At 40.8% G+C, this 19,444-nt stretch overlaps 1 protein-coding gene across 3 annotated transcripts in view; it reads left to right on the plus strand.

Moving 5' to 3' along the window:
- The first annotated feature begins 2,247 nt into the window (after positions 1-2,247).
- The window catches only part of phactr2 (phosphatase and actin regulator 2), a 57,462-nt gene continuing 40,265 nt past the window's right edge, over positions 2,248-19,444 (plus strand). The window contains exon 1 of one of the 3 annotated variants that reach the window (XM_050071203.1): positions 2,248-2,468. In XM_050071203.1, the coding sequence (XP_049927160.1) occupies positions 2,333-2,468 (136 nt within the window). In that variant the 5' untranslated portion in view covers positions 2,248-2,332. Of the gene's footprint in view, positions 2,469-13,177; positions 13,276-19,444 lie in introns of those variants that run through there. The other 2 variants (XM_050071202.1, XM_050071205.1) reach the window with 2 other exon arrangements.

Raw genomic sequence — 19,444 nt, forward strand, 5'->3', positions numbered from 1 at the left:
TGAAAATGTGTGTGAGATCTGGAGAGAGTATGATAACCAGAGTAGATTACAGTAAATGTAGTTTAGTGTTATCCAAAAGATATTCAATGTCATGAATGATTATTTACCTGATTTTAATATTGTGGATGAGGCTTTTGAATTTGACTGCCGCCCATACTTTGTGAGCTGTATACAAATGAAGAATGGACGAGGAGGGGAAATAAAGGCAGTGTAGGGTGAATGAGAGCTACAGGACGTGAAGCTGAGAGATGGATAGAGTTCCTAGGGTTGCTGTGACCCTCTGCCCACAGAGGAAAAATGCAGATGTTGTGACGAGTGGTTGGTTTGCGCATTTCCAACCTGTGCTGACAAAATGAGGAGCTACACTCAAAGCAGCTGTCATAACCTATCTTAGCTGTGCAGTTCCTAGAAGTGATAGTTTTGTGCAGGAATGTGCAAAGGTTTGCATCACATATTAAAAAATGCAGCATACACAGATGTAGTCCCAAAGATGTCCCAAACATGCATTAATATGAAGAATATAGACAGATAGGTAAGATGTGTGGTGTCTATAAGGGGAAACACAGGCAGCCAACTGCGGCACCATCTTTAACCCACAGCCTTATGTCATTTGCACATTATGTGTAGTCTGAATGTGTGCTTCACTCCGTCTGACAGTTGCATCATTGATTCTTTTCATTTCAGACCAGGAAATACACAGTTTTATTCATATTATTTTGCACTGCATACAGATGAGTGACAGTAAAGTCCCTCTTATCTTATCTTATCTTATCTTATCTTGTTTTTCATAATAGGCCTAGAGCCAAACGAAAACAAAATCTGCTTTCATGGGCAGTGTGAGGCCAAAATAGGCCTACGTGTATGCACAGGCTAAACCTTGTGGGGAAAAACAATGTTATAGGCTAAGCGAAACACTGCTGCAGAGGTGTTTAATTGTGTAGCTTTTTTGACATTAATTGTTCAACTCTACCAGCTGAAATCCGTCTATAGCTGTGCTACAGGCTGAGCAACATTATAAGGAGGCCACAGGCACAAAGCAGCGCAGGTAAATGCCACCATGTATGACACATCCATGTAGTGTGAAAGCACACAAGACAAACAACCCTTATATGTAGTCAGTCTATCTTTATTTATATAAAACAAATAATAGCTCTGGATATTAACATATGTTGCTCTGCTCCATCCAAACATCAAACTTTAAGAAGTTCTGGTGCCTGAAAAACAAGATCAGAGTGAGAGCTCTTTCCTTTTTATCACCTCTCGGTGTAAAGCATGACAGAAGCTGTGTGTCAGCAGAGTGGTGATTTAGCGACATCTAGTGTTTGATAGCAGCTACTGCAGCTACTTGGGTCTGTTAATTTTCCATGATGCTAAATTGACATTTTGTCATTGCGTAATATTTTAGCTATTTGGTAATCCACCTAACTAATGCACCACCCACATAATTTTGTCTATCTATAAAGTAACAAGTCATCCTGGTGATGCTGCTGTTCCTCTTTCTGTTTCTTTTCATGCACTAGATTCCCACAGATAATACAGACCCTGCATCCAGATGCTTTAATATATATATTTTTAAATTGGGTAACAGCTAAAGATGTCCTCACATCCTGAAGATAATGCTTTGACATTAATTAAAACACCCACAACAGAGGCTTGTTGTAAGATATTGATTTTTCATGCAAGCAAAATAAAAATGGCAGCAGAGGGCAATGTGGTGCAAAATCATACATACAGCTGAGTTTAACCTTACGTTTCAGTATTTATGTGCAGGCTCGCCCACACAAATGGCTCAGCCGCTGAGAAGGACAATAAGTACAATGCTCATTTAGTTGTTTTAATAAGTAATAATGAATATTTTGTTAAGATAACTATAACGCTGGCTTCCATGGGCCTTGCTTAGCAGCTTGGCCCCAGAAAGTTGGTCCCTTTTTGCCCCCCTTATGGGCAGCCCTGTTTACTTTTCTGCAAATATCATACACACAAAATATACTCACACTTAGAGGCTTAAAAACAGGTTCAGCAGTGTGTCAGATAAAAGGCATACAGCCAGTCTTCACTTTGTGGCCAGATCACATTTCAACCTGTCACTAAATAAGCAACCTGTCTTTCAGGCGCAGTGGGTGTGAACACACACACACACACACACACACACACACGCGCGCGCGCGCGCGCGCAGTTTATCTGCTGCAGGAGAGAACTTTGACTGACTAGATGAGGAGGGGAAGTCAGGCAGCTGCTGATGTTAATCAAGTTCCTGTGAGGTTTTTTCTCGTCCTTCTCGTCACTGTAAATCTGCGACCCCAATCCTGCGGGGCTGACAGAGCAGGAGAGCATGGATGAGGAGGAGGACACCCATCCTGAGATGAAGCACTTTTCTCTGCCCTGGCCTCTCCCCAGGTTCCGCTCACACAGTGACACCTCAGGATTTCGCTCCAGAGTGCTGTTCAGGCTTCGGGGAGCTCGCTCAGGTAGGACGAACCACACAGACTGAGCCACAGGGCACGTTTATGAGCCAATTATGGAAACCTCATCACAAGATCTTGAGTTTGAGTGAACAAACTGAACTAAATGAAACCATATGATGCGGTGTAAGTCATTTAAATTAAATTAGGTCAACTAATCAGCTGAGACATTATAGGAACTAAACTGCCTCTGTCTGTCATCACCAATTTAAAATGGCTCTTGTTACTTTTGGTGTAGCAAGTTATACTAGTTGCTCTTGGCTAGACATCATCTCTATATGACTAATAAAGCAGCAGTGGCTTCCTGTTCTACACAGAGAAACTTTCCCCAGCTGTCTTTCACTTCTTGCCACAAGTAATGAGACACAAACTTTCTTTCTTTCTTGTCTTTGTCGTCTTCTCTTCATGTCACGGTTTATCTGTGTACAGCACAGCGGATGTAGTTAGCTCTTGAGTCTTTAATACTGAAGTTCATAATTTGAAGGGATCATTAATTGCATAAATATTTGCTCCTTTGGGCCTAGAATGACACACCTACTTAAATAATCACTGGTGTATCCAGTTGTTTCACACAATGGGTTGAACGGTGTGTAGTTAAGGTGTGACAAGTGATTTCAGGTTGAATTTCAGTAACCTTTATCCAGCTACTGAATATCCTGGCAAAAAGTGCATCACAAAGACAAAGAAACATGTCAAACAAACCTACAATAAGGTCATTGAAATGTTTAAAATGCTGCCAAAACCATCTTATAATACACTTAACTCAGTAGTTAGTATGCAATCAGTGACACAGTAGCTTATATTTCAGCTTCTTCAGCATGTATGAATCAGTTTTAACTTTGACATTGAGGCTTTTCTGATGGTTAATTGTCAAAAAGTTGTGAAACACTACAACCTTTTCACAGGCATTGTAAGACTTTGGCCACATTGTTAACCTGCTTTGCATCCTCAGCGTCTTTCTCAAATGTCATTGTCACAGTTTAGCTGCCTGAAACCTCTGGCTGCTGAGGCCTGACAGGTCTAAATACTGTGTCGTGGTTTGAACCACTTCCTATCAGCCCTTCTTCAGTGTTTTACCCTTGAACTCAGTCTGCAGCGGTGCTCTCCACCCGATTCACACGCCCACACCTACTGTGACATACACTGCAGGCATGAAGTTAAATCATGTACTGTTTTTTTTTCATCATGAGGGCCGTCTTGTTCTGCAGTCTGATTCATTTATTATAACGTTATTGTAAAGCTGCAGTTATTATGCTTGTCTTCAACCGCCACAGGAAGTGTTCAGCGTTTATGGTGTAGTTGTAATTACAGGAAATGATCGTGGAGTGGAGCAGTTAGGAAATTACATGTCTGAAGTTGTTTATGTCTCCTGCCAGTTTGAATTTTGAGCACCATGGTTCAAACTGTCAGAGTGATTTGGCTTATGCTGAACGTTAAACACGAGAAGTGATTGTTAGACACTCCATACATAGTCCTCTCACTGTCTGTCTGTCTTCTTTTAATCATAAATATATTAGTACGGATTGGAACCACTGATCTAAATTTCAAAGTCAAACTAAATTCACTTAAAACATCCCTTTAAGATTTACTCAGCATATTGTGGTGTTCAGTAAGACCAACTGTTTGTAAATCAAGCAGCAGGGGGCGCTAATTCACCTTTTAACAGAGACCCATGTGCATTAAAATGGCACCCCACAAACAGTATATGGTGACATTACATTTGTCACGTCCGCTCCACAGAGTAAAGCTTAGAAAAAAGCAGCTAAATGCGGACAGATGAAGAACATGCTGGGTTAATTATATCTAACATGATCTGAAGCATAAATAAAATCTGACATGAAGATCTTAACTACAAATATCACATACAGTATATCTCTGAAAAAAAAAAAGAATTACAGCACTCTTTTTTTTAACTTGAAGGGGTTTAGTTGACCCTGCTGATGAGAAATTTCTCTTGCCCAAAGGAAAAGTGCCCCGTGGGGGAAATTACCAGAATTAATGGCTGAAGGGAGGGGTGTCTTTTCAGGTCTGTGTAGTTATTTTTTTAACAAACTTGTTGAAAACACAAGACTAAAGAGAAAACATAGGTCACAGACTTGAGAACAAATCAAAAGGAAGCATAAACAAATATAAACATGGCCATTTAAGGTAAAAGTTGGCTCTCAAGTGTCCTTTGAGCATCGTCTTTTCAAAAATGTGAGCTGGCACCTCGTAACAGGAGTGCTCGGGTTCAAACCGTCTGTGTGCATCTTCTATCCGTGTCAGGTTTTCTCCAACTTCCTCCTAAAGTTCAAAGACATGCAGGTTAGATTAATTGTTGACTCTAAATTTAAAAGACAAGCTGTGCGAATGTGATTGAGAAAGGATAAGCAGTGACAGATAATAGTGCAACACTGAAGCCCACTTGTAACAGCAGTTATCACTCCACTAATAATAAAACATGGAGTTGTAAGTTCTTTAGTTGTGTAAACCCATCCCTGCCGTATCCTCCTGAGACCTGAACTTTTGTTTGGTATGCATTTTTAATTTCTCCTAGCTATTTGGGATCAGTAGGACCCAATAAGTATAAAAGATTAAACATTGTCAACAATAATTAAGTCCCAATAGTCCCAATAAGTCCCACCCACCTAATCAACAGTGTCTTATCTTGTTACTGTTGCTAAAATTGGTCAAATTTGTTGCCGTATCAAACTACAAACATCATTAATCATAAATTAATAAGTTAATAAGTTTCAACCATTAAATGTGATCAGGTTTTGGGCCTTGTCCACTTTTGTGTCGGGATTGGCTGCAGACTGACTTGGCAGAGATGGCTGCCATCTTGTTTTAACATGGATTAGTGTGTTGTGCTCTTACTACCACTAGATGGCACAAACAGTGTCCACGAAGGAGGACAACAGGTCTTAGTTAAGTAGAATGAAGTATAAGGTCAAGTAAACCCAAAATGTGATGTCCTCATATGAGGACACAGGGTCTGGGGAGGATATTGTAGGGTTAGATGCAGTAATTATCACCAATATATTAGCAGTTTTGACACAACAGTGTGTAGAGTATGTATTTTCCTTCAAACTTATTCAAATCAAATAATATGTCATCAAAACTTGAGAAATATGGAGACTTAAAGTCCACTCTTTGACCTTTTGAAGCAGCAGTTGACAAAAACAGACTCACTTCAGTTGTACCTTCTGCCAAGGAAGATCATGTCATACGATCAAATGCTCCAGAACAGCTACTGAATGGTCCGTGTGGTGAGATTCATTGTGTCAAGTGAAATATATGAAAGGTTCTTAAGCATCCAAAACAGGAACATTATTGATTTTATTCTGAAGATTCTGTTGAATAACCTAATGTGTGTTAAGTTAGTGACAATATGATTTTTAATGCTATTTTCTGTCACTATTCTAAGGTGTATAAGGTGTATAAGAATATGATACGTTAATGGGTGTGTGCATATGCACTTGTGCACCCACACATGTACATTTGTGTCTGTGCCTGTGGAGAAAAAAATCAATTTAGGATGTGGACTGAGATGCTCTTTACCATCTGTTGTAAATAGCATGCTGTCCTCCGGATGGGTGCTGCATCGCTCTTGTAATTACACGGGCAGAAACAAGAAGACAGAGGAGAGGAGAGCGATGAAAGGGGAGAAGTGAAAAGAGGGTGAAAAAGAGAGGATAAAAAATGGAAAGGGAGGCCAAGATGTGATGTATGAAGGCAAAAGAAAACAATAAGGGACAGAAAGAGACGAGAGGCAGAGAGTGGAGAGTAAGAGAAGAGGAGGAGGCATGAAAAGGATGCAAGGACAGTATGATTAAGGAGGAGGAGAGGACAGATGACATGTCGAACAGAAGAAGAGCACAACAGAGGACTGTCAGCTTGCTGCTCCTTGTGGGTTCTCTCCTCAAAATAACATTGATTACATACCCTTTTAGTCTGCAATAACTACTTGTTAAGATGTGACCGTGATGCAGAGTGCAGCCCTTCCCCCTTCACTGCCCACACACAGTCTATCCTCAGCCACAGAGGCAGCTGCTTTAACAGCCGCAGACATACCCGAAAAGTTCTGGTTGGTTTTCTCCAGTAATTAAAGGCTCTATCTATAATTGTGTTCACGCATTGCCACCATCTTCAGCTGTTGCTTCAATGAAAATCTCAAATTGAAGGTGAAGTTATTAAAGTATACAGTTTTACAAATATTTTGCAGATTGCCCAGTTTGTAAAAGAAGCCATTCATAAATGGATCATCATCAGTGCAACACTCAGTGTGGGTGTGACCATTAGGGTCAGGATCAGACCTGATATATCAGTTTGAGAAGGTGTGTTTTCAGACAGGATTTGGGGATTAGTGATTTTGAGATATTGCAAATGTCTTGTGGTAGAGATTTCCAAAGGCATGAGGCAGAACGGCTGAAGGCTCAAGACCCCGCAGTAGTCAAGCGAGCAGATGGTGAATTGAGTTAGATGACAGAAGAGGATCAGAGAGTACGTGAGGGTGATAATAAGGAGTTTGGAACAATACAAAGGAGCTGGATTATGAAGGGCCTTAAAAGTGAGAAGCATAATTTCTATATTGAGAAGATGTTTAACAGGGAGCCAGAGTAATATGATCTATAAATGTAACTACACATAGCGGTGACACAGACCTCCTGTCTATTTTTGTAAGCTGAAACCATTTACTTTCACCATTTTTATTAACTTTTATTTCACAGATAAGAAACAGTAAATTGTAAAGACAATAAAGCCCCCGCTAAAATAGCATTTTAAGTCTTGTGTGTGATTTATCCTGGCTTATATGAGCAGAGGAAACCTCCGCTTGTCGCTAGGCTAATTTATACAGTGTAAAATGCCATAGGCTTGTGCTAATAATGTTAGCATGTTGTATTTGTTTGGAAAACGTGTTTAGTATAAGACAGTTGTTTTGTCGGTGAATCTTGTGAGTTGTAATAGAGTCAAATATTGTAAGGTTAGTTACTTTTGTGAAATGTTGTTGTTGTCCCTGGCTTCATATGAGAAGAGGAAAAGATCGCCAGCCACTAGGCTAATTTATACAGTGTAAAATGCCATGGGCTTGTGCTAATAACGTTAGCATGTTGTATTTGTTTGGAAAAACATGTTCAGTATAAGACAGTTGTTTTGTCGGTGAATCTTGTGAGTTGTAATGAAGCCAAATTATGTACCGTTACCTTTGTAAATGTTGCTGTTGCCCCTGGCTTTATATGACAAGAGGGCAAAACGCTAGCTGCTAGGCTAATTTATACAATGTAAAATGCCATAGGCTTGTGCTAATAACGTTAGCGTGTTATATTTGAGGGAAAAATGTGTCCAGATAAAGACAAGTGTTTGTGAATGCTGCGAGTTATAGTGAAGCTGATTTGTGTACTTGTGTTTGAAATGGTCTCTATTAAGCGATATTAATGTGTAATTTGAATCAACTAAACTTTATAGCACTCAAAAGAAACCCCACCGCCGACTATTGTTTTGAAGGTGTAACTGCAGAGTGACACAGAGTCTATGGCATTTTACATTGTATAAATTAGCCTAGCAGCTAGCGGACATTTCCTCCTCTTCTCATATGAAGCCAAGGACAACAACAACATTTCACAAAAGTAACTAACGTTACAATATTTGACTCTATTACAACTCACAAGGTTCACCGACAAAACAACTGTCTTATACAAAACACATTTTCCCAAAAATTGTAACATGCTAACGTAATTAGCACAAGCCTATGTCACTTTACATTGTATAAATTAGCCTACTGACGAGCAGAGTTTCCCTCTGCTCATATTAAGCCAGGTTAAATCTAGAAGTAAATCCCTGAAGGATAAGTAAATTTTTATAGTCTATGGGAGGTGCACGTCAGGCTACGCCGTAGGTTACCAGTGCGACAGACCCTACGCACGTTGCCTATGCCGTTGTGAGCATTTATAGTTGAGTGATGATCTGTCTGTGTCACTCTGCAGTTACACCTCCAAAACACTTTGGCAGCAGAGGTTTCTCTGAAGTGCTGTAAAGTTATGTTGATTCAAAACACACATTAAACACACATTAGGCATAGCTTAATAGAGACAATTTCAAACACTAGTATTCACACGGCTTCACTATAACTCACAGCATTCACGGACAAACGCTGGACACATTTTTCCCTCAAATACAACATGCTAATGATATTAGCATAAGCCTATGGCATTTTACACTGTATTAACCAATTAGCCTAGCAGCTAGCGTTTCCTCTTCTCATATAAAACCAGGGGCAACAGCAACATTTAGTAAAGGTATAACTCACTTAGTTCACCGACAAAACAACTGTCTTCTACTAAACATGTTTTCCAAACAAATACAACATGCTAACGTTATTAGCACAAGCCTATGGCATTTTACATTGTATAAATTAACCTAGCGATGAGCGGAGATTTCCTCTGCTCATATGAAGCCAGGATAAATCTCTAAAGGATAATTCACACACAAAATGCTATTTTGCAGGGACTTCACTGTCTCCACAATTTATTGTTTCTTATCTGTGGAATAAAAGTAAATAAAAGCCTCGTTTCCACTGAGGGAAATGGTTCAGCTTACAAAAATGTGTAGTTACATTTCTGGGGAGGTGTAATGGATTAGTCAAGTTAAGTTAAATTAAGTAAAGTTAATGGATCATCACAGGTATAACAATTCACCCTGAGTTGCACATCCAGTGGGTGAAGAGACAAACTTTAGTGCCAATCCATCCGGAAGCTTTTGAATTATTTCACTCTGAACCTGACTTGCCATCCCTACAGACTCACCAGTGTGTCTAAAAATAACTAGTTTGAAGGTTTAAAATCTCATCTTTAATAATTATTTCATGTGTTTTACATAACTGCCCTGAGGTCTTGAATTCATTTAGGCCCTGCTGGGTACACTGTGCTCCCCCAAAAAACAACAGCATCAGTTGTTTCAGCAAATCCTCTAAAACATAAGATATGTTAACATTTAAGTCACAAAGCCCTCTAGTGGCTGTTGTAATTATGACTCTTGTCTGATGGGAGCAAAGAAGCAAATTGTCGGCCCAGTCCCAATCTGTACACTCATGGACTCATGGACTTTGAGGTGCGATCCCGGTAAGTCCACAAGGGTTTAGGGCTATCATATTGTCATGTAGTACCTTTTTTGCACATTTTCCATAAGCCTGTATTTCTGCAGACTTGGCCTGAGGGAATATGGCATTGTGACGTTAAAACCCAAGGTTACCAGGGGAAACCTGAAAGCTGATGCTCAGTGAGGCTTATTGGTGTGCTGGTCCATGTGATGTGCTTAAGTTAACATAGACCCACCACATTAACAAGAATAATGGTTCGACTGATGTTTCGTCATGTCATTGTAATGAGGAATCACAAACAAAGTAATTTGTCATCTAGGCTAATTCAGAGGACTTATTGGCCCTCTGTTATCTCATTGTAAATACACTACACTGCATGGTTTTACAGTTGACAAATAACAGGTGATTGTAATCCAATAATTAAGGTGATTGCATGATGACACAGCTGTGTTGCCTTACTTCAGTCCTCCTAACAGCATATATTAATGCTTCTGAAATCTGACTTTCACTCATTTCTTTCCTCTCACAATCACACCCTCAGTGTTGAATGTGATTTCCAGTTTTTGGGTGGACTGCATGTGTGGTTCTCACATTACACGGTGAGAAAAGAGGGTTAATACCTGTTGACCTCATGAGGTACTGGCAGCTTTATGTGTTTCATCGACTTTGTGCGATCGTGTGTGTGTTTGGGTTTGTGTGGGTGTCGTTAGAGTTGATGAGCCAGTTGTTTTTCTTCTCACTTGTTTGTGAGACGTTTCATTGGACTAGATAAAAAGTTAACATCTCACTTTCTCCATTTCTCTCCTCCTTCTGTCTGTCTATCAGTAACTCGACGTGGTTACTCTCTAATCCTTTAACTCTGTTAATATTTGTTCAAACGTCTCAAACAGGATGTTAACATTATGCTGCACAGCCTTAAGTAATGCTGCGTACATACAGTGAGTGTATGTGCATGGTGGAGATTTAATAAACACTCAGAATTGCTGGTTTATTTAAAAAAGCTTGTGAAAGAGAGAGAAATTACAGGGAAACAAAATAGGAAGATTTTTACACATTAGTCGAGGAGAAGATGAGAGAGGACAAGAGGGAAATTAAAAGGGAGAAAAAAGGAAATGAGAAAGAATAAAACAGGAAAGCAAATAATAAAACAGACTGATAATAGAGGAAAGAAGCATTATACCATATAGCATGATAGCAGCTGCTCTTATGTGGTCAATAATGTAATGGTTGTGGAGACATTACATGCACAATCACACGCAGATACGTGTCTCTTCAGGCCATCAGTGTATTTTAAAGTGTCACGATCCACTTATTCTTTTCACAGGTGGAGCTTTACCATCGAAAGAGATATGATTTTATAAAGAACAGGAAATTAAAAATCAACTGCGCTTGACACACACATATACACACATGTTGTACACAAAGAGAGGAGCTATAGAGCGGGCTGCAGACTCCAGCATCAGACCGTCACCGGCATACAGATGACATAGTTACCGTGTTGAGTGGCTCTTCACAACACTTGGGGCACCACAAGTGTGTGTGTAACAGAAAAACAGAAAGAAAATGACCATCTGTCTGCCTCTTGGTCATTCACGCTCTTTCTATCTGCACCTCTGATTTCCGTCTCTCCTGTCTATCTGAGATTTTATGTGTATTGATTGTTATTATCACAAATGTATTATTTTATGATCCATCGGTTTAATATCTTCCTTGATTTTATCACGGTGCAGTCACTGCGGCACCATGCTCTTCAGGTGTGTTTTCCATTCAGCAATTTGTGTTTAAAGCCCTGGAAAAACAAATATCATGCTACTAAGCGACAATCAAGGCTGAAATAAAAATTTCAGATGTTATTTGTTGAGAATACTCAAAAACCTAACCAATGTGCTTCATCAAGACCGACCAGCCCACTTTAAACCAGAAACAAGAGCTGAGAGGAAATGCAGAAATCTCTAATGTAATAATCCAAATTGTTCCAACTTTGGCAGAAAATTGTGTGTATGTAAGAAGCTGATTGTGTTTATAGTTTGTAAATTGTTTTCAGGACTTTTAATGAAAGAAAACAATTAATGTGTAAAGCTGGAAATTTAACTGTGTTCTCATTTCTGATTTTAAATTATTTATAAAGTCTCCATATTTCTATTTCCACATGCAAACATAACTCCCTCCTGAATCAATCACTCAGAAAGTTATTCACTATTTTGATAACTGATTTTTTTGAAAGCAAAAATGCCAACCAGTAGCGTATGGTTGTTAGGATGGATCCCAGTGCATGATATTATGACGGGCCCTAGTGCCAGATTTTGCATCGAAACAGCTACTGTATATTTTATGGTATCAGGCAGTCAACTCGAGCAGCACTGATGTCATACGTCACTCTCAATATATCATCTACAAAACACACCCTCCCAATGTGGTGGTCTATTTAAGCTGCAAAATCTTCCTAGCTCTCCGTTTGCATTGTCAGTGCCACCGCTGCCCTGCATCAGTACTGCTACTTGCTCTTTCAGCCCCACCTCCACCCCAGCATCCACCTGCAGGCTCCGGCTAAGTGGGGAAATATTTAATCTTAAAATGACCTTCAAATTAATTCAAATGTTGATTAGTTTAGTTGCTAGTGGTTAGCAGGTTAGCATTGTCGTCTCACAGCCAGAGGGTTTCTGATTTGAACCTGGGGTGGTGGGTTTGAACCCAGCGGTGGAAGAGCCCCTCTGTGTGGATTGAGTTTGCATGTTCTCCCTGTGTCAGCGTGGGTTTTCTCCAGGTACTCCGGCTTCCTCCCACAGTCCAAAGACATGCAAGTTAACTGGTGACTCTAAATTGTCCGTAGGTGTGAATGTGAGTGTGAATGGTTGTTTGTCTCTATGTGTCAGCCCTGTGATAGTCTGGTGACCTGTGCAGGGTGTACTCCGCCTCTCGCCCAATGTCAGCTGGGACCCTTCTGTGACCCCTAACAGGATAAGCAGTTACGGAAAGTGCTGTTCGCTTTGGGGACAAGACACCTAGGCTATAACGTTAAAATTGTAGGAGGACATGTTATTGCCACCTTGCATTCAGCAAACATGCTTCTGTTTACCATGTTACTATCTTATTGATAACATGAGGTCAGTTAATGTGCGCCAAAGACGACTGACTGCAATAAAACATAGATAAAGAAAAGTGCAACATGGGAAGGTAAACACACTGAACATACAGGACTCTACCTGCTTATTTGATGCATCTCCCCTCTATTTTCCTCCTCCTCTCCTCTCCTCTCCTCTCCTCTCCTCTCCTCTCCTCTCCCCCCTCTCCGTATTCCCTACGTCACTATGGGACCTCAACACAGGAGGGAGAGTAAAAAAAAAAAAGGTTGAGACTGGAGCCAGACAGCAGCCAGAGGAAGGAGGAAAATCTTGACAGGCAGGGAGATGGAGATAAACGCAGGAGGAGACACAGACAGGGGAGGGAGAATGAGGAACTGAGATGGAAACAAACATTAACTTTTAATGCTCTTTATTGGAGCGAGGGGAGGCAGGAGGGAGGGAGGAGACAGTGGAGAGAGGAAGTAGACAGAGAGGGAGGGGAGAGAGAGAGAGAGAGAGAGAGAGAGAGAGAATAGGAGGAGAGAGACAGAGAGGAAGGGAGGAGGGGGAGTCAGTAGGGGGAGGGAGGGAGGCAGAGAGGTGGTGTGTCGGGAAGAGGCAAGGATCAATTCACACTGCTGATATTATTCCCTGGGTCAAGTCATGGAACATGACGGTGAGTTTTCTTCTTATATAATCAGCTGTATCTTTCTCTGCGTGTGTGTATGTGCTTGTATTGTCCAGTGTCTCAGTGACTTTCTGTGTCTGTGTTAGTGTGACAGAAGGCATGGTGGACACAGACACAGATCATTCCCACTACTTGTTCTTCTCTTCACACACTGTCCTTATTTATCACCTGTTAGCCAGTGACTGCTGTTTGCATAAAGTGTTCACACAGGCTGTAAATCCTCAGCCTATATATGAGTTATGAACCAGCCTGCTGTCAGTGTTTAGTTTGAAGTTAGCTTTGTGAAAACCACTCAGTTAAACATATTAAAAACGGGATCATAGTGCATTTAAACGTGCCTACTTTGACTGGTTTGCAACATGAACTCATTTGTATGAGCATCTGACCATTGTAGTCAGAGATCATTTGACTATGATTATGTCTGTCTGAGAAACGCAGAGTGAGTTTTCTGGCACTCCTTTGACTCATTTCATAGCTAAAATAAACATGCGTCATATATCAGTGACAACACACTTACATGCATTATGTACAGGAACACTACTTTAAAGGCACAACAACACTGTGTGCAATATTAATAAGATGCTAATGCTGCAAGGAGAACACTTAATAACATTAAGGTTGGCTATGTCTTCACTTAACCAGGCTCCCGGTGAGCTTCGAGAGCCGGTTTTGTTGATGACACTTATGAGGCAACGGTGATTGTGTGCTTAACTTTAAAAGCAATTATTGGTTTTGTAAGTCTGCCCACAGTTGCATTATGGGAATATAGTTTCTTGTATGACTAAGACATGGCAGTAACTTTATTGTCAATGTTCTGCAGAGGATAGAAAACTTACTCAGGCCAGTAATTCCAGATGGCACTCGGCTGTCACCCATCTGTGGTGTATCAGACTAAATGACAATGATATGTACGTCGGTCGGGGTCACAGTCAGCTGGAGGAGGCAGGCAGGCTATATTGGGCGCATGTTATCTAATATAGTTTAATTACTGTTTGCAGAGGTTGTCATCGCGTATCACAATCGTCAAAAAGCCCCTTGTTGTTGTCTCAGGAAAGATTTACAGCCATAAACTCACTTTAATCTGCGCTCCTTTGTGTGTGTGTGTGTGTTGAGTGAGATGTGGTCTGTGGGTATTCATGAAATAAACACTGTTGTGAATTTGGGACACATCTTTTGCAAGGCAAAACAGCACACTTGCATGTGTTGCTATGTAATGCATGTTTGTGTGTGTGTGGTCACAATGCTCATCACTGTCTCTGCTCACTCATGATTGTGTACAATATGGGTCTTATTTTGTGTAAGGGTGCGTTCAGGAGGCAATGTAAGGTGGGACGCCACAAGATGTGTATTTGCATGTGGCCATTTGACTAAAATAATTCACCATTGTACGGTGCAGTCTGCAATAAACGGAGGCGTCGGACTAATTTGCAGTTCAGTGTATGGAAGCTTCAACTGTCTGCACATCCACCCCTCACTTAGAGTGACTGATGTCGCCCTCTTTGAGAAAGAGGTTTGTGCTGAAGTCAAGGGTGTAGGTGTCATTTCAGTATCCATGGGGACGCATATGAAACGAGGGACAATTTTGAGCATCAGGTGCTTCATCTGCCAATTTTTTTGTGTGACTAGTTTGTGCATTTTCTGCAGAGCAAAATGCCTCTGCTCCTTTCATGTCTTTTTGGACAGGACAAATGCACACGTTCTAAATATTGAAGGGGATGTGGCCCCCTGTGTTCCCCTGAAATCTACACCGAAATGACAACTGCTGTGTCAGTTTTGCAGTTTGCAGCTGTCTTTGTAAGATATGTCTGTTTATCTCTCTCACACACTCATTTCATTTGATGTGAAACTCGCCCTGGTAAAACAACATACTTCTAGCTTGGCAGATGGATCCACCGTTCTTGTTTGTCAGGTAGATTTGTCCTGATTCATTGAGTGTCGTCATGGCTAGAACCTGCCATCTCAGTTGAGAAAGTGCTGCAATATTTCATCTTAAATCTGCACATTATTTTGCTGTAAGCATGATATAAACGTGTTAGACCCGAGAAAGGTTAGTTTGCGGTGCGGGCCCAGACCTCTTTAGCTACACTCTAGTAACAAACCTCAGCAAAGTAAAAGCTAGCTGGACGTTAGCCAAAGCAACCATCATCAACCAGTGGTGGTGTACTTTAAAACAAACCATGTTGAGTCACCATAAGAACCCCCTGACAAACGGCCACACTACATGACTGAGCCAATGAGTGACGAGCTCCGGACAGCTGTTTTTGCGATTGACTCCAGTAAATCAGCGCAGATATGGCCTTATATAGTTAGAGTATGAAGGTGTAGATATATATGCAGGCCGCTGTTTGTTTACTCTCCCAGTCCGCTGTCCTCAAGTAGTCACATACGCTTCAAAAGCACAGCCACAGCTTGTGTTTTCTTTATGAAACATGATGTTGCTATTACATTTTCCTGCTGCAGCGGCCCTTATTCTTGGGTTATTATTAAAGACCCCACTCTGCGGTATCAATCTCTCCTCCTGCTCTCTCTCTGTCCCTGCTCTGTCTCTTTCTCTGTCTGTCTCTCTGGAGCTCGTTTCATCTCGAGCTCTCCGGCTGCCTGTCTGGCAGGATGTCAACTATTGATTTATACAGGCAACATTTTAGCAATGATGGCGGCTTATGGGTTGTGCCAAATAGAATACAACAAACAGGGGATCAGGTTTCAGACAAGCTGGCTGGCATATGTGAGGAGGAAGAGGAATGACAGTAACCACTCCTGTATCATTGCAGGACTACAGTTAATTTTAGAAGGCAAATACCCTTGTAATAGGGATGCACAGGGTTATGAAGGTGGACAGAGGGGACAAAGTCGTGTTTATAGGGAGGAGTAATTGGATATTGTTTGCTTTCAGTACTGTATACAGGCCTCCTTTCACGGCGTGGAGTTGGATCATGTGCAGGAACCGAATCGTCCAATATTAAGTTACAATTTTAGATTAATATCAGCAGCCACAGCCCAGAGCATTGTCATTTATTCTTAAAGAAATTGCATGCCTACTCTGTTGAGCGATAAATGTCAGTCACTAATTTATATATGGTGGCTGCACTGCAAAAACACCAAGAAAGTCAGATCAATTTGAGAGCAGACGTCGTTTTGGGATGAAATTTTATGTTAAAGCCCCTTAAAAGAAAAACATATCTTACATATTGCTACATAACATTAAATATTCATGACTTAATAAGCAACAACTCTTTTTATTATGTTTTCTGTAATGTGTGTAGCAACAGTAATGTATGGAAATGGGCATTAATTTGCATTTTGTGTTGCAGATTTTGGAAGTTTTCAGTAATATTCATACTCAACGCTGGAGCAAAATCTACTGACGGGGAACCCTCACGCATAAACTCATTTTACAGGCCATTAACAAAGCCAACAATGGCATGTTAACAAATTTTGCAAATAAAAAACAGACTATGACTTGGACAAATGAAGCTTCACATTTCTACTGTACAATGAGATTTCACTGGTTTGCTACTGAGACCTTTTAAGAGAGAGTAAGTTCCTCTCAGCTCAGATTGGTGTGCTTGTGTAACAGAGCCTGGTCCTTGCTGAGTCACACTTGACTGTTATGACAGTTTAGTTCAAACTGTTATAACTGTTATGGTGCAGAGCTGTCCAGTCCCTCGCTCTTGAAAAGGTTAGCTGCTCCGTAACATGGAAAAGCCGTGGGCGTAAATTCACACATTTAAGATTTATGCATGGAAGGGTGGTGTGCAAGTGTCACTGTAAGATACCCAACTTGTCATGAAAGTGCTACTTTCTTTTTTCAGACAATCACTGAATGCACAAAATCATTGCAGCAAATCAGCCTGAATGACACACACACACACACACACACACACACACACACACACACACACACACACACACACACGCTCCTTGTCCTTTGGCTATGACAAACCTGTACCCTGGCAGTAACTGAGTTTAATAAATAAATCAAGGGGAGGGGAGAAAGGTTCTGAAAAGTAGCACTTAAACAATTATTACCCCCTTGTTCCGCTGAGGCTACTACTTAATATTTGATGACTCCTTTCCTTTCTTCTGGCCCTCCTCCTTCACCTCCACCTCTCCTGTCTTTTTTTTTCGCTGTTCCGGTCAATGCAAAGGTCAGCCCCCCTCAGCTGATCTCTGTTATTTAATGTCAGGACAAACAGGACTCGGTTCCTGAAAAGTGTCACTTGGACATGCCGATTCCCACACTGTCCTTTTGACTTTGAGTTTGTCCCAAAAGATCTCCCTTCTGGATATTGTATTCTTGCAAAGATTTACAGTAAAAGCATCGCATTGATCCAAACTCCCTCCAGAGGGAGCTTTTCCCTGCATTCGTTTGATCGGTAATTGACACAGAGGATTAAAGAGTTGAAGCAGTAGAAGCCAAAAGGGTCAATAGTGAGTTTGTGACTAGAAGAAGTTCCCAAAGAAAGGATACGTTCAAGATCAAACACATTATCTCCATCTTTGGGTTTTCTGTTGATGAGCTTTGACTTTCATCACCTCTCTCTGTCTGCCCATCTCTTTCACACATGCACACATGGACCTTTGGTCATCAGGTCAATATCTTAAAATGAATACAGTAAATACAAGGAATACTGAGTGCCATGGACAGATTAGGAGACAATGGGCCCCTGGGCATAGATATGCAAAAGGCTCCACCACCTCCCCTATGTAGCAGCAAGAAACACAGACTTTACGGTGGTTTTGTATTTTTTTCCGTTGTTGTTTTGTCTTCTTTTGTAGTTATTATGCATCTTTTTTTGATTTTGTGTGTCTTTGTAGTTATTTTCTGTCTCTTTGGGATCATTTTGTGCCTTTTTGGGTTGTTTTGTGTCTCTTTGTGGTCATTTTGTGTCTTTTTTGGGTTGTTTCGTGCCCTTCTATAGTCATTTTGTGTCTATTTGAGGTCATTTTGTGTATTTTGGGTCATTTTGTGTTTCTTTGTGCTTGTTCTGTCACTTTTTGTAGTTATTTTGTGTCTCTGCAGTTCCTTTTCAACTCTCTGTTTTCATTTTGAGTCTCTTTCTGGTGAGTATTTATTAATTTGAGTGACATTTTGCAGGTGAAGGCCAGCGGGGCCCCTGACACTTTGGCCCTCTGGGTAATCCATGCATGCTGACTGCATGGAAAATAAGAGTCTAATAACTAGTGGGATTCTTCTTGAAAACAATTTTGTACATTATTTTGGGCTCGGGGTACACTGGAGTAATGGCTTGGTCCAAGTTATATTCAGTCCAATGGGGTCAGGTCATGTAGTGTTGCCATAGGTCTAAGGTCTCTGTCAATACGTGTAATGATCAAGTGGGCTCGTGATCAGGTGGTGCATTATAATCATTACAGAAGAAAACTGTGTGCTTTGAGGCAGATGGAGTATGAGCTGTAATGTGCAACCCCAAGGTTGAAATTTGTCCTACAGCCAGGTAAAATACAAAGACTTTAACATAAAACATAAAAACATATAATAAAAATATGTAAAACACATGCAACACCCACCACAGAAGCTGATGTAAAATTAATACATTAACAAAAGCATAGCATTAAACTTTAGAGCAGACAGCTCAATCATCTATTAATCATTGATGATGATGATCATCATCATCATCACTCACAAATATACAAAAGACTGATCACCCTCAGAATTTAACATTTTGATGTCATGACAGACAAAATGATTTCTCACCCTGTCAAACCTGAATTTCAACACCACAGCCTTTCCCACTGTCCTTTAACACACATGTAGCCTCCTACAAATTCAGCTTGCGTCGCTGATACATCAGAATTAATGACATTAACTCCTAGTCAATACTAACACAGTCACTTTCCTCTGTTACCTTTACTAAGTACTCCCATCCTCCTGTCCTGTCTTTATCCTCCCACCTCTTCACTGACTTCCTTCCTGTCTCAATTATCCACTTCCATCTTAGTCGCTAACGGCAGTCCCCTAAGGCTGCGGTCATCACGGCAGCCCCAAGGTGTGAATGTGTGTTATTGCATGCTACAAACAGAAGTGGATTTGGAGTCTTTGCAGAGTCCTTCAGACTGCTGTCAGATATCAAGAACATGTGTCAGATGTAAGATCCTGTGAGTCACACTGGGATGATAAGATGTGAATCAGCCACAC

This window comes from Epinephelus moara, chromosome 19, assembly GCF_006386435.1.
Source record: "Epinephelus moara isolate mb chromosome 19, YSFRI_EMoa_1.0, whole genome shotgun sequence".
Taxonomy (NCBI): domain Eukaryota; kingdom Metazoa; phylum Chordata; class Actinopteri; order Perciformes; family Serranidae; genus Epinephelus; species Epinephelus moara.